This window comes from Diabrotica virgifera, chromosome 5, assembly GCF_917563875.1.
Source record: "Diabrotica virgifera virgifera chromosome 5, PGI_DIABVI_V3a".
Lineage (NCBI taxonomy): Eukaryota > Metazoa > Arthropoda > Insecta > Coleoptera > Chrysomelidae > Diabrotica > Diabrotica virgifera.
Genome location: NC_065447.1, coordinates 163,546,387 through 163,564,369, shown reverse-complemented (window position 1 = coordinate 163,564,369; position 17,983 = coordinate 163,546,387). Strand labels below are relative to the sequence as shown.

The window sequence follows — 17,983 nt, the reverse complement described above, 5'->3', positions numbered from 1 at the left end:
GAACAAATTCAACAAACAATTGAAGATAAAAAGAGCCTCAAAGTTCTAAGAAGACAATTAACAAATTGCAAAAAAGAAATACCGAAATAAAAGGATAGAGATGGAAATATCATCAGCCAACAAAACCATGATGAGCCACCAGAAGAGACAGGAAAAAGATTAGTCAACCAAGGATCGGAATTGATATATCAACAGATGAAATCAGGAACGCATTGAGGAAAATGAAAAGAAATACAGCTCCGGGAGAAGACAATATCGTTATAGAAGCCGTAAAGATTGGAGGAGACAGACTTTTAAACAACATGAAGGAACTGTTTAACTTATGTCTGCACCAGCACCAAAGTGAAACACCTACAAGATGGCACAGTGCACTTACCATCTTATTACACAAAAAGGGCGATCCAACAGACCTCGAGAATTACCGGCTCATAAGACTATATTAGACCACCTCTACAAGTTATTCACAAGAATAATAACAAATAGACTGGAAACAATATTAGATTTTTACCAGCCTAGAGAACAGGCAGGTTTTAGGAAAAATTGTGGCACTATAACGACCACCTAAACTGCATAAAAGGAATTATAGAAAAATCTATCGAATACAACCGAAAATTGGTCCTGGCTTTCGTAGACTTTCGCAAAGCATTTGATACGATAGAAAATAACAGTATAATAAGAACGCTGGAGGAAAGTCGTATATATTGTCGGTACTCCAATAGCGAACATATACAAAAATGCAACCATGACCGTCCGATTACACAAAGATACCAAATCTATCAAAATCAAAAAAGGAATTAGACAGGGAGACACGTTATCTCCCAAACTCTTTACGGCAGTACTTGAACATGCTTTCAAACAATTGGAGTGGGACGCCAAGGGAATATAAATGTCGACGGCGAAAGGCTCTCCCACCTACGATTCGCAGATGACATAGTTCTTATAACAGACAACTTAGAAAAGATTAGAATTATGCTTACTGAGTTAGATGCCGCCTGTAAGAATGTTGGTTTAAGAATAAATTTTGGAAAGACACAATACATGACAAACCTGGTACCAAGCGAAAATCCAAAAGTCGATATCAACGAAATAGCATTGGTCCATAAATATAAATACTTAGATGAAATCCAAATTGCCAGGGACAATCAAACTGCCGAATTGCAAAGAAGGATCACCTAATCAGCATGGGCCGCATCATAGAGAAATAACAAGAAGTTATAAACCTTCTTGTTATTTCTCTATGGGCTGCATATGGAGCTCTATCAGACAGACATCTTCAAGTGCAACTTGCCAAATTATTTGAAAAAGAAGACTTTCGACCAATGTGTGCTTACAGTCATGAGTTACGGCGCTGAAATTAACCCAAGCCACAGCAACCAAACTTAAAGGCTGTATGACACTATACATTTTCTTGTATCATTTCTAATATCGTTTCTGATATCGTTTCTTGTATACATTTTCTTGTATCATTTCTTGTACGTACATTTGTGCCCTGTATGACACTATGCAAGTTCTTGTATCGAAAATTGTATGAAATTCGGCACGTGATTGGTCGAAATTTTGTTTGTCACCCTGTGTCACGTTATGGTAGTACTGCATCTACAGCACAGCTACAGCTGATTTTAAAGATTTTATAAAATTTATAAACTTTTAATTAACATTTTAATGTTAACCAGAATTTTACGTTGACTGTTTGAGGTTGATTATTTGTGTTATTTTGTTTTGATATTTGTGCTAAAATATTTGCATTAGAATTATCTTCAGTTTGATCCAAATTAGGAACTATTGTATTTTCGTCTTCGTCTATTAAAAAATTATGCACCATGAAACCTAAATTTATAGTATGAACTTTACTAGGAGCTAAATATATGGTTATTAGTAGAACAGTAGTCCATACCAAACGGTATATTAAGTATCAATAAAAGATTTATAAATAATACCTACAAAAACACAAATAAATTCATCAATACATGATCCCATTTTCATTTCAGCCGCTATTATGATTATGAGTAAATAATTATGACATTTTAGATGTTTTACCAGCAGGTTTTACGTTTTTGCTCTTTGCGCAGAAATTGGCGCAGTTCTTGAACAAGAATCTGTGTCTGACTCAAATTCTTGTATCGTTTCTGATATCGTTTCTTATTGTATCTGTGTATGACACTATGCATTTTTTTGACATATCAGAAACGATATTAGAAATGATACAAGAAAATGTATAGTGTCATACAGCCATAAGGCTGTATGACACTATACATTTTCTTGTATCATTTCTAATATCGTTTCTGATATGTCAAAAAAATGCATAGTGTCATACACAGATACAAGAAACGATACAAGAATTTGAGTCAGACACAGATTCTTGTACAAGAACTGCGCCAATTTCTGCGCAAAGAGCAAAATCGTAAAACCTGCTGGTAAAACATCTAAAATGTCATAATTACTTACTCATAATGGCGGCCGAAATGAAAATGGGATCATGTATTGATGAGTTTATTTGTGTTTTTGTAGGTATTATTTATAAATCTTATATTGATACTTAATATACCGTTTGGTATGGACTACTGTTCTACTAATAACCATATATTTAGCTTCTAGTAAAGTTCAAACTATAAATTTAGGTTTCATGGTGAGTAATTTTTTATAAAATACAATACCTCCTAATTTGGATCAAATTGAAGATAATTCTAATGCAAATATTTTAGCACAAATTCAAAACAAAATAAAAACACAAATAATCAACCTCAAACAGTCAACGTAAAATTCTGGTTAACATTAAAATGTTAATTAAAAGTTTATAAATTTTATAAAATCCTTAAAATCAGCTGTAGATGCAGTACTACCATAACGTGACATGGGGTGACAAACAAAATATCGACCAATCACGTGCCGAATTTCATACAATTTTCGATACAAGAACTTGCATAGTGTGTAATACAGGGCACAAATGTACGTACAAGAAATTATACAAGAAAATGTATACAAGAAACGATATTAGAAATGATATAAGAAAATGCATAGTGTCATACAGAGAGTGGTCCAAAGAAGAATGGAACGGTCACTACTTGGACTGACTCTCAGAGACAGGGTCAGAAACGAAGAAATCAGAAGAAGGACAGGCGTCACAGATGTCATAGAGCGAGTAGCATGGCTGAAGTGGAATTGGGCGGGCCATGTAGCCAGAATGAAGGACGGGAGGTGGACCCAAAAAATTACAGTGTGGAGACCAAACCAAGAGAAGGCAGTAGAGGTAGACCACCTACACGATGGACAGACGACGTCAAAAGGATTGCTGTGAATTGGTTACAGGAAGCCCAAGATCGACAAAACTGGAAAATATTAGTGGAGGCCTATGTTCAACTTTGGATACAGAATCCTGGATGATGATTTACTTTAAACGGTGCAAACGGCCCTTATAAACTTAATGTATTGATGGTTGTATGGTGACAGTAATTTCTTATGAATTATTGATGTTAATTAAAAAATGAAGTGTTTGATTATAACGTAACATAACTTAATTTAATCACGTATTTTAGTTAAAAATTACCCAAATTTGATCAAATGTAGAAAGATAATTTTATTCACCATTTGATTTTGTGATCTTTTGAACTTTTGAGAAGATGACGTTATCATAAAATGATTAAACTGAAGTGCATCACCTGTCAATACTGTCAATAAAAAGTAGCGTTCTATGATAAAAAATATGGTGGTCGAAGTCGTTTCTCAGGAAGTGTTTTCATAAGTTCATTTTTTAAATCAATAGTAATCAATTGTAAAAGCTTTTACGATGGCAGAAGCAGCTGTAGAAGACAGACCTCCACAGAAGTTTTATTGCCATATGTGTAATGTTCAATTTCAAAATGCATCAGCGGTAAACTAAACTCCATATGAAGGTGGTTGTCTGTTTATCAGTAATATTACATTCACTATTTTCAGAATTTCACATGTCCCCATTGCTCCGATGGCTTTATAGAAGAACTGCAGGAAACTCCAGAGGATAATGAAGAAATGATCGATGTAGAAGACTGGGTAGACGCAGATGTGGTGAGTATTAAATGTCCTAAAAAATTTAAATGCTCCTTAAAGTCATTAACACAATTTAAGGGTTTTGCTTTTTTCGGAGAATCTACCACTAAACTTCAATTACATACTGTCAACCAAGTAATAACCTGATAATGTTCCTACTACATTTGTTTAATTGTCAAGAAAAAATAAGACCAGCTTACTTATATTATATTTTCAAAAAACCTTTTTACCACATATGCCCGATTTCACCAACGATACCTAAATATTTAAGAATTACCTAAGTGGGTTTAGGTATTTCCTAACTCTAAAATGGATTTCACCATACAATCAGAATTGCCTAAACCCCTTAAGCATTACCTAACGGTAGGATATGTTTTTCGACCTCCCTAAACTTTAGGTATTACTTATCGTTGACAGTCAGGTTATATTTTTACAATTTTGACTAATGTACTTGTGACGTTTGTCAATAATTTGCTTCTTACCTTAATTTTTCTGTTATTCTGTAATATTAGGTATATTAGTTGTAATTTTGTATTTTATTTTATATTAATAATATAATACCTATGTATTGGAAAATATAGAAAATCCTTTGGAGTTTTTTACAGGTCTATTGACAAAATTATGTAGTCTACCTACTACCTAACAAACTAGTGTTGTGTTTCAAAAACCCATTCATGGTATCACTAAAAGTGTTTCATTAAAAATTAATAAAAAAGAAGCAATTTTTAACATATTATTTATTTTAAAATTATTTCATTAGAGACAATTCAACTAACTTTAATTTTTCGTCATATGTGAGTTTTACAACTCTTTTCTTTTCTTCCATTTTACTGTACATATACAAATAATATATAAAACTTAACAAACTTAATTTACAAATAACTAACTACTAAATAAAATAACTATAACTGTACAAAACTGAATAAAACCAACTTGGCAAACAAACAATTATGACAAATAATCGAAAAAGTAAGGTAATGTCATCTTATTCTTCTTTTTATTTACCAAAAATAGTTCAAAAGTACCTGACTTAATACCTAGGAAAGAATTTCCTAGATAGGCAGTTCTTTTAGTTGTGAAACGCTATTGTTCTTAAGTATTGACTTAGGAAGTTCCTATCAATAAGAATTACTTAATAAGGCAACTGTTTAGGTATCGTTGGTGAAATGGGGCATTAGTGGTGTAAGGCGACAATACATTACATTGTGTTACATTATAATACAATACAAAAACAACTTAATCTTAAATTTAACTAATAACTGCTATACATTTATATTACGTACAAATTTGACCCAGTCCTTCTTATTTCTAGCCAGCGTCCTTGCTTCTATCCTCATTGTTCCCCTTTTCTCGATTATTTTGCCTAGTGTTCTGTCCCATGTTTGTCGTGGTCTACCTTCTTTCTTCTTTGAGTTTTTGCCTGCCAAATTTCTTTCACCGGTTTTGTCTGATCCATTCTCTGAAGATGACCCCACCAACTGAGTTGCCTTCTCTCTATAAATTCTAACGTTGACTCGATTTCCAAATCTTCTCTTCTTTGAGTGCTCCGTAGTCTATCTCTTTTGGTAACTCCTCGAACTCGTCTAAGGTATTTCATTTCTACTGCCTGTATTTTACTCTTTTGTCGTTCTGTTAGTACCCATGATTCGCAACCAAAGGTTAATACAGGTCTATATATTGACTTGAACACATTAATTTTTGTTTTTCGTGTTATTTTTTATTTATGAATTTATTGCTCATTGCATAGTATAAGTTCATTGTTTTTTGAATTCTATTATTAACTTTTGTTTCCTGTCTTCTGTTGTCTTCTAATTTTACTTCTAAGTATTGGAATGTTCGTGCTTGTTCTATATTTACTTCTTCTATTTTATGTTTATCTTTTCTTCTTCTTCCTTTTTCTCCATGACCGTAACTTTTGTTTTATTTTTAATTATTGTCATTCCATATTTTTTTAGTGTTTCATTCCATATTTCTATATTTCTTTGTAGTTGTTTCTCATTTTCGGCCAATATGACGACGTCATCAGCGAATGCTCCTTTTGAAATGTCTACTCTTCTTAAATTTCTATAACCCACATGCATTTTTTTCACTTTTACTTTTCTTCTTAACGTGCCCTATCAAGTCCCCTTGACGTTGGCGATTAACATGGCGAAACTGTCTCTGTCTCGAGCTATTCTAAATAGGTGTTCTGCTTTCTTTATTCCTGTCCACTCCCGGATATTCTTCAACCAAGAGGCCTGCTTTCTACCAATTCCTCTGCGTCCTTCGATTTTACCTATCATAATAAGTTGAAGAATATTATACCAGTCTCCCCTTACTACGTGTCCAAAATAGGCCATCTTTCTATATTTGATGTTATCAAGCAGCTCGTGGGTAGCATTTGCTCTCTTAAGGACTGCCACATTTGTCAGCGTAGCCGTCCATGGTATTTTCAGAATACGTCTGTGCAGCCACATTTCAAAGGCCTCCAAACGGTTAATGGTGGATATTTTTAATGTCCATGCTTCGACACCATACAAGAGGACTGACCAAATGTAGCATTTAATCATGCGCTTTCGAAGTTGAAGTTGCAAGGTATCACTACAGAAGAATGACCTCATTTTTAAAAATGTTGTGTGGGCTATCTCGATTCTACATTTTATCTCTTTATCTGGATCTAGTTGTTCAGTAATATGGCAACCAAGATATTTAAAACTGGGTACTCTTTGAATTACTGGGTACCATCAACATATAACCGTGAATCTTGATGGGCCAAACGGCTAAATACCATGTATTTTGTTTTTGAACAGTTTATATATTTAGGCCAAACTCTCTTCCCACTGTGTCAATGGCATTTAAAAGGTGTTGTAATCCATTCATATCATCACTTAAAATAACTGTATCGTCTGCATATCTGATTGTATTTATCAGAATTCCATTAACCTTCACACCCCATTCCAAATTATGCAGCGCTTTCTTAAATATTCTATCTGAATACAAATTGAACAACAGTGGAGACAGTATACAACCCTGTCTGACACCTCTTTGTATTTTGCATATTTCTGTTGATTTTCCATTTATGCAAGCTGTCGCTGTTTGACGCCAGTATAATTTTTCTATGATTCGCACATCCTGACTATCAACTCCTTTATCCTTTAATATTTTAATTAATTTGTGATGTTGTACTCGATCAAAGGCCTTCTCATAGTCAATAAATACAGCAAAGACGTCTTTCCTTTGATCTCAGCATTTCTGCAATAACACATTTAGTGCAAAGAGTGCGTCCCGGGTTCCCAGTCCATTTCTGAAGCCAAATTGTGTTTCATCCTGGTCTTCTTCACATTTATCTCTGATTCTACTGTGGATGATACGTAAAAAGATTTTCAGGGTGTGGCTCATAAGGCTTATCATTCTATAGTCGTTACAGTTTTTCGGACGTTGTTTTTTAGGTGGGGTTATGAATTCGGACTTTAACCAATCTTCAGGGATATCACCAGTCGAATAAACATCATTGAAAAGTTTGACTAGTATTCCAATGTTTTCCTCATTTATGAGCTTTAACATTTCTGTAGGTACGTTGTCGGGACCAACGGCTTTCTTGTTTTTTGCCAATTTTATAGCATGTTATATTTCTGATTTTAGTATTTCTGGTCCTTCACCTTCATCTAAAGTGTCCAGTTCTTCGGGTCTATCATCATTATACAGTTCATTTATATAATTATACCAGGTAGTTCGAATTTCGTGTTCGTCTATTATCATTTTTCCCGACGAATCGGTTATAGTATGTGGAGTTTTCTTATAATAAAGACCAGCTACTTCTCTAACTTTTTTAAACATATTAAACGTATCATGTTTTTCATTCAACTTTTCTAATTCCTTGCATTTATCCTCCATCCATTTTTCTTTAGCTACCTTTATTTTTTGTTTAATTAGTTTCTGTTTTTCTTTGTATTCTGTTTTGAATTCTACTTTTACTTTACATTCTTTAATTATCTCATCCATGTAAATTATAAACAGTGTTGGACTTAATCCTCCTCCTTGTCTCAGTCCCTCGTTTGTAGTAAATGGTGTTGATGTTCTGTTTTGGCTGATAATATAATTCACATTGTTGCTGTAAATGTTCTTAATTACCCTTATCATTTTGTTACTCATACCTCTCTTCTCTAATATTTCCCATAATTTTTGCCTTGCTACCGTGTCAAAAGTCTTTTCAAGATCTCTGTAAGCCATATACATTTTTTTCTCCTGTTGCTGATATTTTTCTATTATTTGCTTGATTGTAAATAAATATATGATCCTGGGTGCTTCTGTCTTTTCTGAAACCGCTTTGTGATTCCTCTAGTGTGCTGTCAATTTTTCTGATTATTTTTTTGTCCAGTATTTTTTCGTATATTCTCTACTTGCTTACTTATATTACTTAGGCAAAAGTATGGATATGTTATTTCTCAAAATACGATTTTAGTGTACAAATTAAAGTAGAATGCCTAAAGAACTAAGTTCTATATTTTGAATATGGATAGAAATAGAAAATTGCAACATCACACAATGAAAATTTGTATCCTATTCTTCTATTACAGCTTATGGTTTTTCATTTAACTTTTTTATTGCAGTTAGGTCTCAGATGTTGGGCTCTTGCCAGATTGTCCTTGTTATCCTTTTATTTACTATTTTGTAAGTTGTCCTGTTACTTCCAAAGTATAACTGCAATATGTGCATAAGTGACATCTCTATTTTGATGTCATATATTGTGCCCTAAAAAATATGATTGCGGACCGAATTTTTGGATTTGATATGACAATATGGGCAAAATATGACCGCGGATTTTTGTTTTGTTTATGCAGAAATACATACAATTTTGTTTATTATGCAGGTGTTTTATTCCTTGTAACTAAAACGTATGTACATAGTACATATGTACTATGTTTATGAGCTTTGTATATATTTCGAATGTATGTTCGATAATCCGAACAATTTGATAATCTGAACTACCCCTGTAATGCTCAACTTAAACTTACCTTGTAGTTTATAGAATTTTCCTGTTTTTTTTCAATGAAGTTAAATTTTGCTACCTTCTGAATTACTCTAACTATCTAATTTACTTCAACCAGGGCTGTGATGTATCACAGCACTGTAAATTTTCAGTTTTGTATTCTGAGTAAGCTTCTTATCTTTGAGGAAGTTGTATTTTCAGTAGGTTCTGTTTCCTTTCTGGATTCTTTCATTGATTAATATGCTTCTATCATTAGTAGTTCCCCAAGTTATTGAAATTGTTCTACCTTTTCAAACTCATATTCACCAATATTTAAACTTGTCACTTTAACTGGGTTTTTTCTTGAGCATGGTAGGTATTTTGTTTTAATTTATTGCTAAACCCCTTTTGGATGCTTCCTTACATAACTTCGCAAATTCTTCCTTTAAACTGGGTAGGTTTCTGCTAATTAATGCTATGTCATCAGCATATGCCACAAGTTGAGACGTTGATGTTACAATTGAACCTTTTATTTCTGTATTGTTTCTTGAGGTCAGCAATCATCATAGCTATTCAGATTTTAGAGACGGATGCTCTGAAGGAAAGTTCATTTGATGTACATCCGTACTATTCTCTCAGGTTGCGCAGCCACGATATTCTGTGTCTCCCTATGCTTCTTTTTCCTTGAATCATTCCCTGCATAATCAATTGGAGCAAGTGGTATCTCTCTCCACATATAATATGCCCGAGATATTATATTTTCTTTTTTTGATGGTATTTCCATTTCTTTATTCATCTTTCTCAGAACCTCTTTGTTTGTGACATGTTCTGTCCACAATATTTTCAGAATTCTTCTGTACACCCATAGCTCGAATGATTCTAGTTTTTTCATTGATGCAGCATTTAAGGTCCAAGCTGCCATTCCATAAAACAAAGTCAAGAAAACGTAGTACCTAGCCAACCTAACTCTTAGCTCCAACTTCAAATCGCTTGTGCATAGAACTTTTCTCATTTTGTTAAATACATTACATAGTTTTCCACCTTTAGACGTATCGAAGGAATATGACAACTGTCACTGTGACAGGAGAATTTTATAAAATACTCCTTCCACAGACGTCTAAAGGTGGGAAACTATGTAATGTAATGTTAATTTACATGTTTCTATCGATAATTTCAACTTCTACTAATTTCATCTCTTTTTATCTCACAAGTTGTGACTTAATTACATAGTTTCCCACCTTTAGACGTCTGACAGGAGTATTTTATAAAATTCTCCTGTCACAGTGACAGTTGTCATACTCCTTCGATACGTCTAAAGGTGGAAAACTATGTAATGTATTTAACAAAATGAGAAAAGTGCTATGCACAAGCGATTTGAAGTTGGAGCTAAGAGTTAGGTTGGCTAGGTACTACGTTTTCTTGACTTTGTTTTATGGAATGGCAGCTTGGACCTTGAATGTTGCATCAATGTAAAAACTAGAATCATTCGAGCTATGGGTGTACAGAAGAATTCTGAAAATATCGTGGACAGAACATGTCACAAACAAAGAGGTTCTGAGAAAGATGAATAAAAAAATGGAAATACCGTCAAAAAAACAAAATATAATATCTCGGGCATATTATATGTGGAGAGAGATACGACTTGCTCCAACTCATTACGCAGGGAAAGATTCAAGGAAGAAGGAGCATAAGGAGACGCAGAATATCGTGGCTGCGCAACCTGAGAGAATGGTACGGATGTACATCAAATGAACTTTCCTTCAGAGCATCCGTCTCTAAAATCCGAATAGCTATGATGATTGCTGACCTCAAGGAACAATACAGAAATAAAAGGTTCAATTGTAACATCAACGTCTCAACTTGTGGCATATGCTGATGACATAGCATTAATTAGCAGAAACCTACACAGTTTAAAGGAAGAATTTGCGAAGTTATGTAAGGAAGCATCCAAAAGGGGTTTAGCAATAAATTAAAACAAAATACCTACCATGCTCAAGAAAAAACCCAGTTAAAGTGACAAGTTTAAATATTGGTGAATATGAGTTTGAAAAGGTAGAACAATTTCAATAACTTGGGGAACTACTAATGATTAAAGCATATTAATCAATGAAAGAATCCAGAAAGGAAACAGAACCTACTGGAAATACAACTTCCTCAAAGATAAGAAGCTTACTCAGAATACAAAACTGAAAATTTACAGTGCTGCAATTAGACCAGTAATCACATATAGTGCTGAAGTAATGTTAGGTCTGGATCCCGCGTATGAAAAAAAAGTTGATTAATAGCAAGCTGAAAATTTGTTTTGTTTTGTTTTTTTATTTCCACGGGACAAGCCCAATACAGTTACAATTTTTTACAAATTTTGGAACAATTTAGCATACTAAATATAAGCCATATATATAACACATAAAATTTAATAGTTAAAATAGTTAAAATAAATTAATTACATAAAGAACAAATTAGAAACAGACGGGTAAAGGTGGACATAACAAAACAATTAAGAGACAATATTAATTTGTTGCAAGTCGCGTATAAATTGGTTGGGTGTGGAACTAAAATTATGCCTCTCAGTATTTTGATTTGCTAGACGTAACATTCTAGTTATAGCTTCATTGAGGCCATAATTACATTGATGAAATGGTACATGAAAAGTGGTTTCAACTGCATTTCGAGTACTGTATGAAGGAACTTTAAACCAACCTTAGACAATAAATAATGACTATTTGCTGTTAGCCCAATAAATGACCGTTTTGGAGTATAATTTCCAGGGGCAACTCCGAATTGCATGAAAATTTGGATTTAGGTTCTACTTACCCTTCACTTCAAAGTTAAATTTGTGCCGTTGGTTGCTTTTACTTGGGGGGTGACATTTACCCCTTCTCGGTGGGTGAAAAACGCGTGTTTAAAATAAGGCCGGAAATGGATAAATTGACTTATTTTAAGCACCTTTTGTTCTATAAAGTTTTTTACGAAGTCAACACTTTTCGAGTTATTCGCGATTTAAAATGTTGATTTTTCGACAAAAAAACAACGTTTTCAGACAGTTTTTTCCAAATAACTCAAAAAGTAAATATTTTATCGAAAAAAATATTTTTAGCAAAAGTGTAGCCTATAAAAAAACGAAAAAAATGGTGTACCAGTAAAGTCTACAAATTGAGTAGAAGCAAAGTTGTAGCTCATGAAAAATACGTTCTTATTCGTCTAATTCCAAATCGAATAATTCAACGCGAAATCACCGAAGAAGGAAGCGTTTTTCGGGAAAACATTTTTAACATTTTTAAAGTATCGAAAAAAGCTTATTATTTGTTTTTTACAAAAGTTTACAGCATCAAATATAAACGAGTTACACTGAAAAAAAGTTGGCCCCTTATTTTTGGTAAAAAAAAATCGTGAAAGCCTCCCTCTATTTAGCACCCTAAATGAAATTAATCGTTTGGCTTTACCATCTATTTTAACTGTATGTGTATTGTTTATATGATCTGTAAGTTTGATTGGTTTGAAGTGCTTATTTTTGAAAACATTTGGGTTTATAGTAAAAAAAAATTTTCTAAAAATTTTTGAAAAATTTCATTTTGTCAAAATAACTTAAAAAGTATTAGTGATAAGAAAAATCTTAAAGAGTAAACAAATGTAGGTTTTGCTATTACAAATATGTTAGTTTCATTTTGTTTCTCCGTAAGACAAAAATTGGTTAAGATATGGCTGTTCAAAATTTGCATACACTGTGATTAGTGACCCATTCAAGCTTTCTCAATTATAACCCTTTCAAAAATAAACACTTTAAACCGGTGAGACTGACAGATCATATAAAAAATAGATAGGTAAGTAAATTGTTTGTAAAGCGGTAGCGATTAATTTCATTTGGGGAGCTAAACACGGAGAGATTTTCATGATTTTTTACAAATAAAAGAGGGCCAACTTTATTTTGAGCGTAACTCGCTTATTTTTAATGCTAAAACTTTTGTTAACAATTAAAACAAAGCTTTTTATAAACACTATAAAAAAGTTTAAATGGGTTTTTCGCGAATAGTGCTTAATTTTTCGGTGATTTCACCTTGAAATATTCGATTTGGAATTAGACGAATAAGAACGAACACTTTTGCTAAGAATATTTTTTTCGATAAAATATTTAGTTTTTCAGTTATTTGCGAAAAACCTTCTGAAAACGTAGTTTTTTTGTCGAAAAATCAACATTTTCAATGGCAAATAACTCGAAAACTATTGACTTACGTAAATAGCTCTATAGAACAAAAGTTGCTTAAAATCAGTCAATTTATCCATTTCCGGTCTTATCTTGAACGTACGTTTTTTCACCCCAGAGAAGGGGTGACTGTCACCCCCCAAGTAAAAGCAACCAACGGCACAATTTTAACTTTGAAGTTGAGGGTAAGTAGAACGTAAATCCAAATTTTCATGCAATTCGGAGTTGCCCCTGAAAATTACACGGTATCGCCGAATTTCCCGTTCATTTACTGGGCTATGTACCATTTAACAAACTATACAAAATTTTCAAATCATGGTGATAACGACGTTCTTCCAGGGTATTGATATTTATAAATGCTCTAATTTCGTCATAACTGTAAAACCTGTTACTCCCATTAATAGCTCTAATTTTAAATCCCAAAAACCTAAGGAATTTATTTTGAACTTTTTCAATTTTTTCTGCATAAACATTATAGTAAGGTGACCAAATACTACAACAGTATTCCAAGTGAGGTCTAACAAGAGAGCAGTATAACAATTTTAGGGTAGGGACTTTTAAAATCATAGCAGTTTCGTTTCATGAAGCCAAGCATCTGTAATGTTTTTGAAATAATAGAATCGATATGATCTGCGGATTTTAGCGATTTGTCAAATAGTATTCCAAGATCTCTTATTGTATTAACACAATCTAGTGGTGTGTTATCAAGTTTATATTCAAACGGAATATACGTTCTACCTTGATAAAAACTAATTTTATGACACTTTTTGACATTTAGCTCCATTTCATTTTTTTTACACCAATCCTGTATATTATTTAATTGAAATTGCAGATTTTCGAAATCGTCAGGACTAGTTATTTTCGAAAAGATTTTTAAATCATCCGCAAACAAAAGCTTATCACAGTTTATATCTGTAATATCATTTATAAATATAATAAATAATAGCGGACCCAGATGTGAACCCTGAGGGACACCAGAACTGACAACTACATCCTGAGATAGACAATCCTGGATCCTTACTGCTTGGCGCCTTCCTATTAGGTAGCTTTCCAGCCATTCAAGCAGTTTCCCATCTACTTCAGCAGCTTCTAATTTAGACAATAGGATGTTATGATTTACCCTGCCAAATGCCTTGGAGAAGTCTGTATAAATAGAATCAACTTGATACCCACCCTCCAAAGCACTTCACAACGCATCCAAATAGCAAAGAAGATTTAATTCCGATGATTTGTGTTTCTGAAAACCATATTGCTCATCTACTGGAAACAATTTGAAACATACCGAGAGGCAGTCCGACACTAAGCTTTCAAATAACTTAGGAATAGTACTTAATATAGAAATCGGTCTGTAATTTGTAATGTCAGATCTACTACCAGCTTTATGTATTGGCGTTAAAAAACTTAATTTCCATGGATCAGGAAAGTAACCCGTATACAAAGAAGAATTAAAAATTTTCCACAATGGTCTGGCCAAAATTTTGTTAATAGCTTAAGGGTGTCTACTCGGATAAACTTTGATATATGGGAACACTGTAACAGGGGCAGTTTTAATTGTGGAACAGGTTAAAAATTTGGAACAGTCAGACCAAGAAAACGGCACATGTATTTTGTCCGACAGAATAGACTTAAACTCTCCGAACAGAGATTAAACTCTCATGCAAAAATCAGACTGCTATTTATCACCTGTCATAATTCCTGTCATTTGACATATTCTACATGTTCCACTCATTAAAACGCCCATTTGGTGATAAATAGCAGTCTGATTTTTGCATGAGAGTTTAATCTCTGTTCGGAGAGTTTAAGTCTGTTCTGTCGGACAAAATACATGTGCCGTTTTCGTGGTCTGACCGTTCCAAATTTTTAACCTGTTCCACAATTAAAACTTCTCCTGTTCCAGCGTTCCCATATATCAAAGTTTGTCCGACTAGACAGTAGATACCCTTAAGCTATTAACAAATTTTCAGCTTTCTATTAATCAACTTTTTTTTCATACGCGGGATCCAGACCTATGTGTCTGACACAGAAAGATGAAGAAATATTGACGATCCCGGAGAGAAAAATAATTCGGAGGATAACAGGCCCAATAAACTTGGTAATAATGAATTTAGAAAACTGATAAACCACGAAGTAGGAGAACTTTTGAGAGGAGAAGACATCGTCAGATTTATCAAGGCACAGCGACTCAGATGGATAGGATATATAGAAAGAAGAGATCCAGAAGCCTTTATCAAGAAAATTATCAAATGGAGACCTGTATCAGGCAGACCACGAGGAAGATCCAAAACCAGATGGGAAAAACAGATAGTCCAGGACCTGAAGAAGATGGAAGTTAGAGAATGGGTAGTCATAAGCAAAAACAGGAATGAATGGAGAATGGAGAAAAATTGTAGAAGACGCCAAGTCACACAACCAATTGTAAACCAAAATCTTAATGAGGACTAATTCACTGCGACAAATGAATCGGAAGAGCCCAAAGAGTGCGGTAGCGGTAATCATTCCGCTAAGAGTATAGATGCCATGATGATGTTATTGTATTAACAACAATCTTTCATATTACGATTTTCTGCATGAAAATATGAAGATTTTATTCTCAGAAGTGGAGGAAAACTTGCTGATGTGAAACAAAGAAATTTACTATCTACTATTCAACTTCTGGAAAAATACCATTCTGATCATAAAGACAAATGAGAAAAAAAAATTAAAAGACTATGAAAATAATATACAGTGCATCCATAAAGTAACGCATAAATTCATTATTAGCTAAATAAACAATATTATTAGAAATTCTCGAGACCGGCCGATTTTTGTTTTTAAATTACGTTTTTTTGGCATATATATCAGACTAGTGACGTCATCCATCTCGGCGTGATGGCGTAGTCGATGATTTTTTAAATGAGAATAGGAGTTGTTCTGAAGCTATTTCCTTGTGGCATTTTTGTAATTAACTATTCTAAATGGGAAATAAGCCACAATTTAACTAAAAAAATGATTTTATCAACGTTTTGACATCCACACCTGAAGTTGTCAAAATACAAAGTATTAATAGAGAATAGGGGTAATGTGATAACTCATTTGAGAGGGCATACAATTCTCTATTCAATAATATAAACATTAACATAATTATTTATACAGGGTATACAAATTTTGTTTAATTAAATTAGTTGAAACAAAAAGAAGAATGTATGTAATTTATTTAATTCAAAATACGTTTTACTGTTGTAAGAAAATTTGAAAAAATGTTTATTTGACAAATAAATATTGTTTTTCGTTTAAATTTAATTCTAAAGCTGCCACCCACATGACTCTTGGCAATTTGAACATTTGATTTAAGCGGAAATTAATGTCTATTTTTCAAATAATTTTTTTTGTGTTTTCTGACAGTAGTAAAATGTACTTAAAATAAAATAAATTAAGTACATATATTCTTTTTCTGTGCGAATTAATTTTATTAAAACATTTTTTTGGACACCCTATACAAATAATTATGCCAATGTTTATATTACTAAATAGAGAATTGAATACCCTTTCAAATAAGCTATCACATGGCCTCTATTCCGACTTGGGCGTCGAAACGTTAATAAAATCATTTTTAGGTAAAATTGTGGCTTATTTCCCATTTGAATATACTTGATTATAAAAATGCCACAAGAAAATAGCTTCAGAAGAACAACAACAAGATGGATGATGTCATCATAGCCCAATAAAATAAAAAAAATCAAAATAATTCCGTACAGGTTGAAATAAATTTTATATCAAAGTTTAGGTGAATACAAAAGATACTTTCAAAAAAGTATCGAAATCATATGAGGGGATCATTGTTTAAATAATTAAAAAGGGGTAATTTTTGCACAATATTTACTTTTTTAACTGCTGGGGTAATTTAAATTTTAATGAAGGTCTTTAGGATTTTTTTCTGCAAAGCTAAAGGGTAAATCGTTTACCTAAGAATACTTTAAGAATCGTTTACTAAATTTAATTTGACCCCCTATTTATTTAAATAATTATAGATAAAATTTAAAAATCAAATTTACAAAAAAAATATTTGCGTTTTAAATAAACACTATAAATTATTTTATTTAATAGGAGAAGTTGCGCTATATTACCAGTATTAGGCAAAAAAACATTGGTTAAAAAATATTTAATAATTTATGAGATATTTAATTTGTTTATTAAATGTTACTATATTTTCAATTGCAAAAACGCGGTTGTTACCAGAAGAATATAAATATGTATAAAACCTCATTACTTTTATTTTTATGTATATTTTCGATAAATGTATTGATAAATTCAAATTTCAATTTAACTTCCCTTTAAAATGGCATTTGACAATTGTTCTAATTTGTTTATAATTTGTTTTTTTAATAACGTCGCGGGGATTAAACATTTTGAAATGCTGTTCCGATAATCGGGTTCCTGGGAATTTTTCACTAATTAACAAATTTTTTTTGTCGTTTTTTCTTCTTTTTTTTCTTGTAGTAAAAGATATAGTTTTGCCTATAGAGGGGGTTTCATTAAGGAGGGGGTATGGTTTGAAATATTTAAATTTTTTTATTATTTCAAATAAAAGTGCATACTTTCAAGAATACTCTCTGAAAATTTCAAAATAATCGGAGTAAAATTACCAGAGATACAGGGTGTTGAATATCCCTACCTTCGACTCGCTTTGCCGCGGCTTCGCGCCAGCACGCCGGAGCGTAGTGAGAAACGTTAAACAACTGTTCACCTTCTCTTTTGTAGATTACTCCCCAATTTAAAAAACATATTCCAATGTTCATCACTTTACGATTTGGCAGACAAATAAGAAGATGAAG

General features: G+C 32.7%; 1 protein-coding gene across 3 annotated transcripts in view; it reads left to right on the top strand.

Moving 5' to 3' along the window:
- Positions 1-3,660: 3,660 nt before the first annotated feature.
- The window catches only part of LOC114334977 (E3 ubiquitin-protein ligase Iruka), a 124,266-nt gene continuing 109,943 nt past the window's right edge, over positions 3,661-17,983 (top strand). Inside the window, exons 1-2 of one of the 3 annotated variants that reach the window (XM_028285112.2) lie at positions 3,661-3,868; positions 3,934-4,041. In XM_028285112.2, coding sequence (XP_028140913.1) covers positions 3,785-3,868; positions 3,934-4,041 — 192 coding nt within the window. In that variant the 5' untranslated portion in view covers positions 3,661-3,784. The remainder of the gene's footprint in view (positions 3,869-3,933; positions 4,042-17,983) is intronic. The other 2 variants (XM_028285111.2, XM_050651640.1) reach the window with 2 other exon arrangements.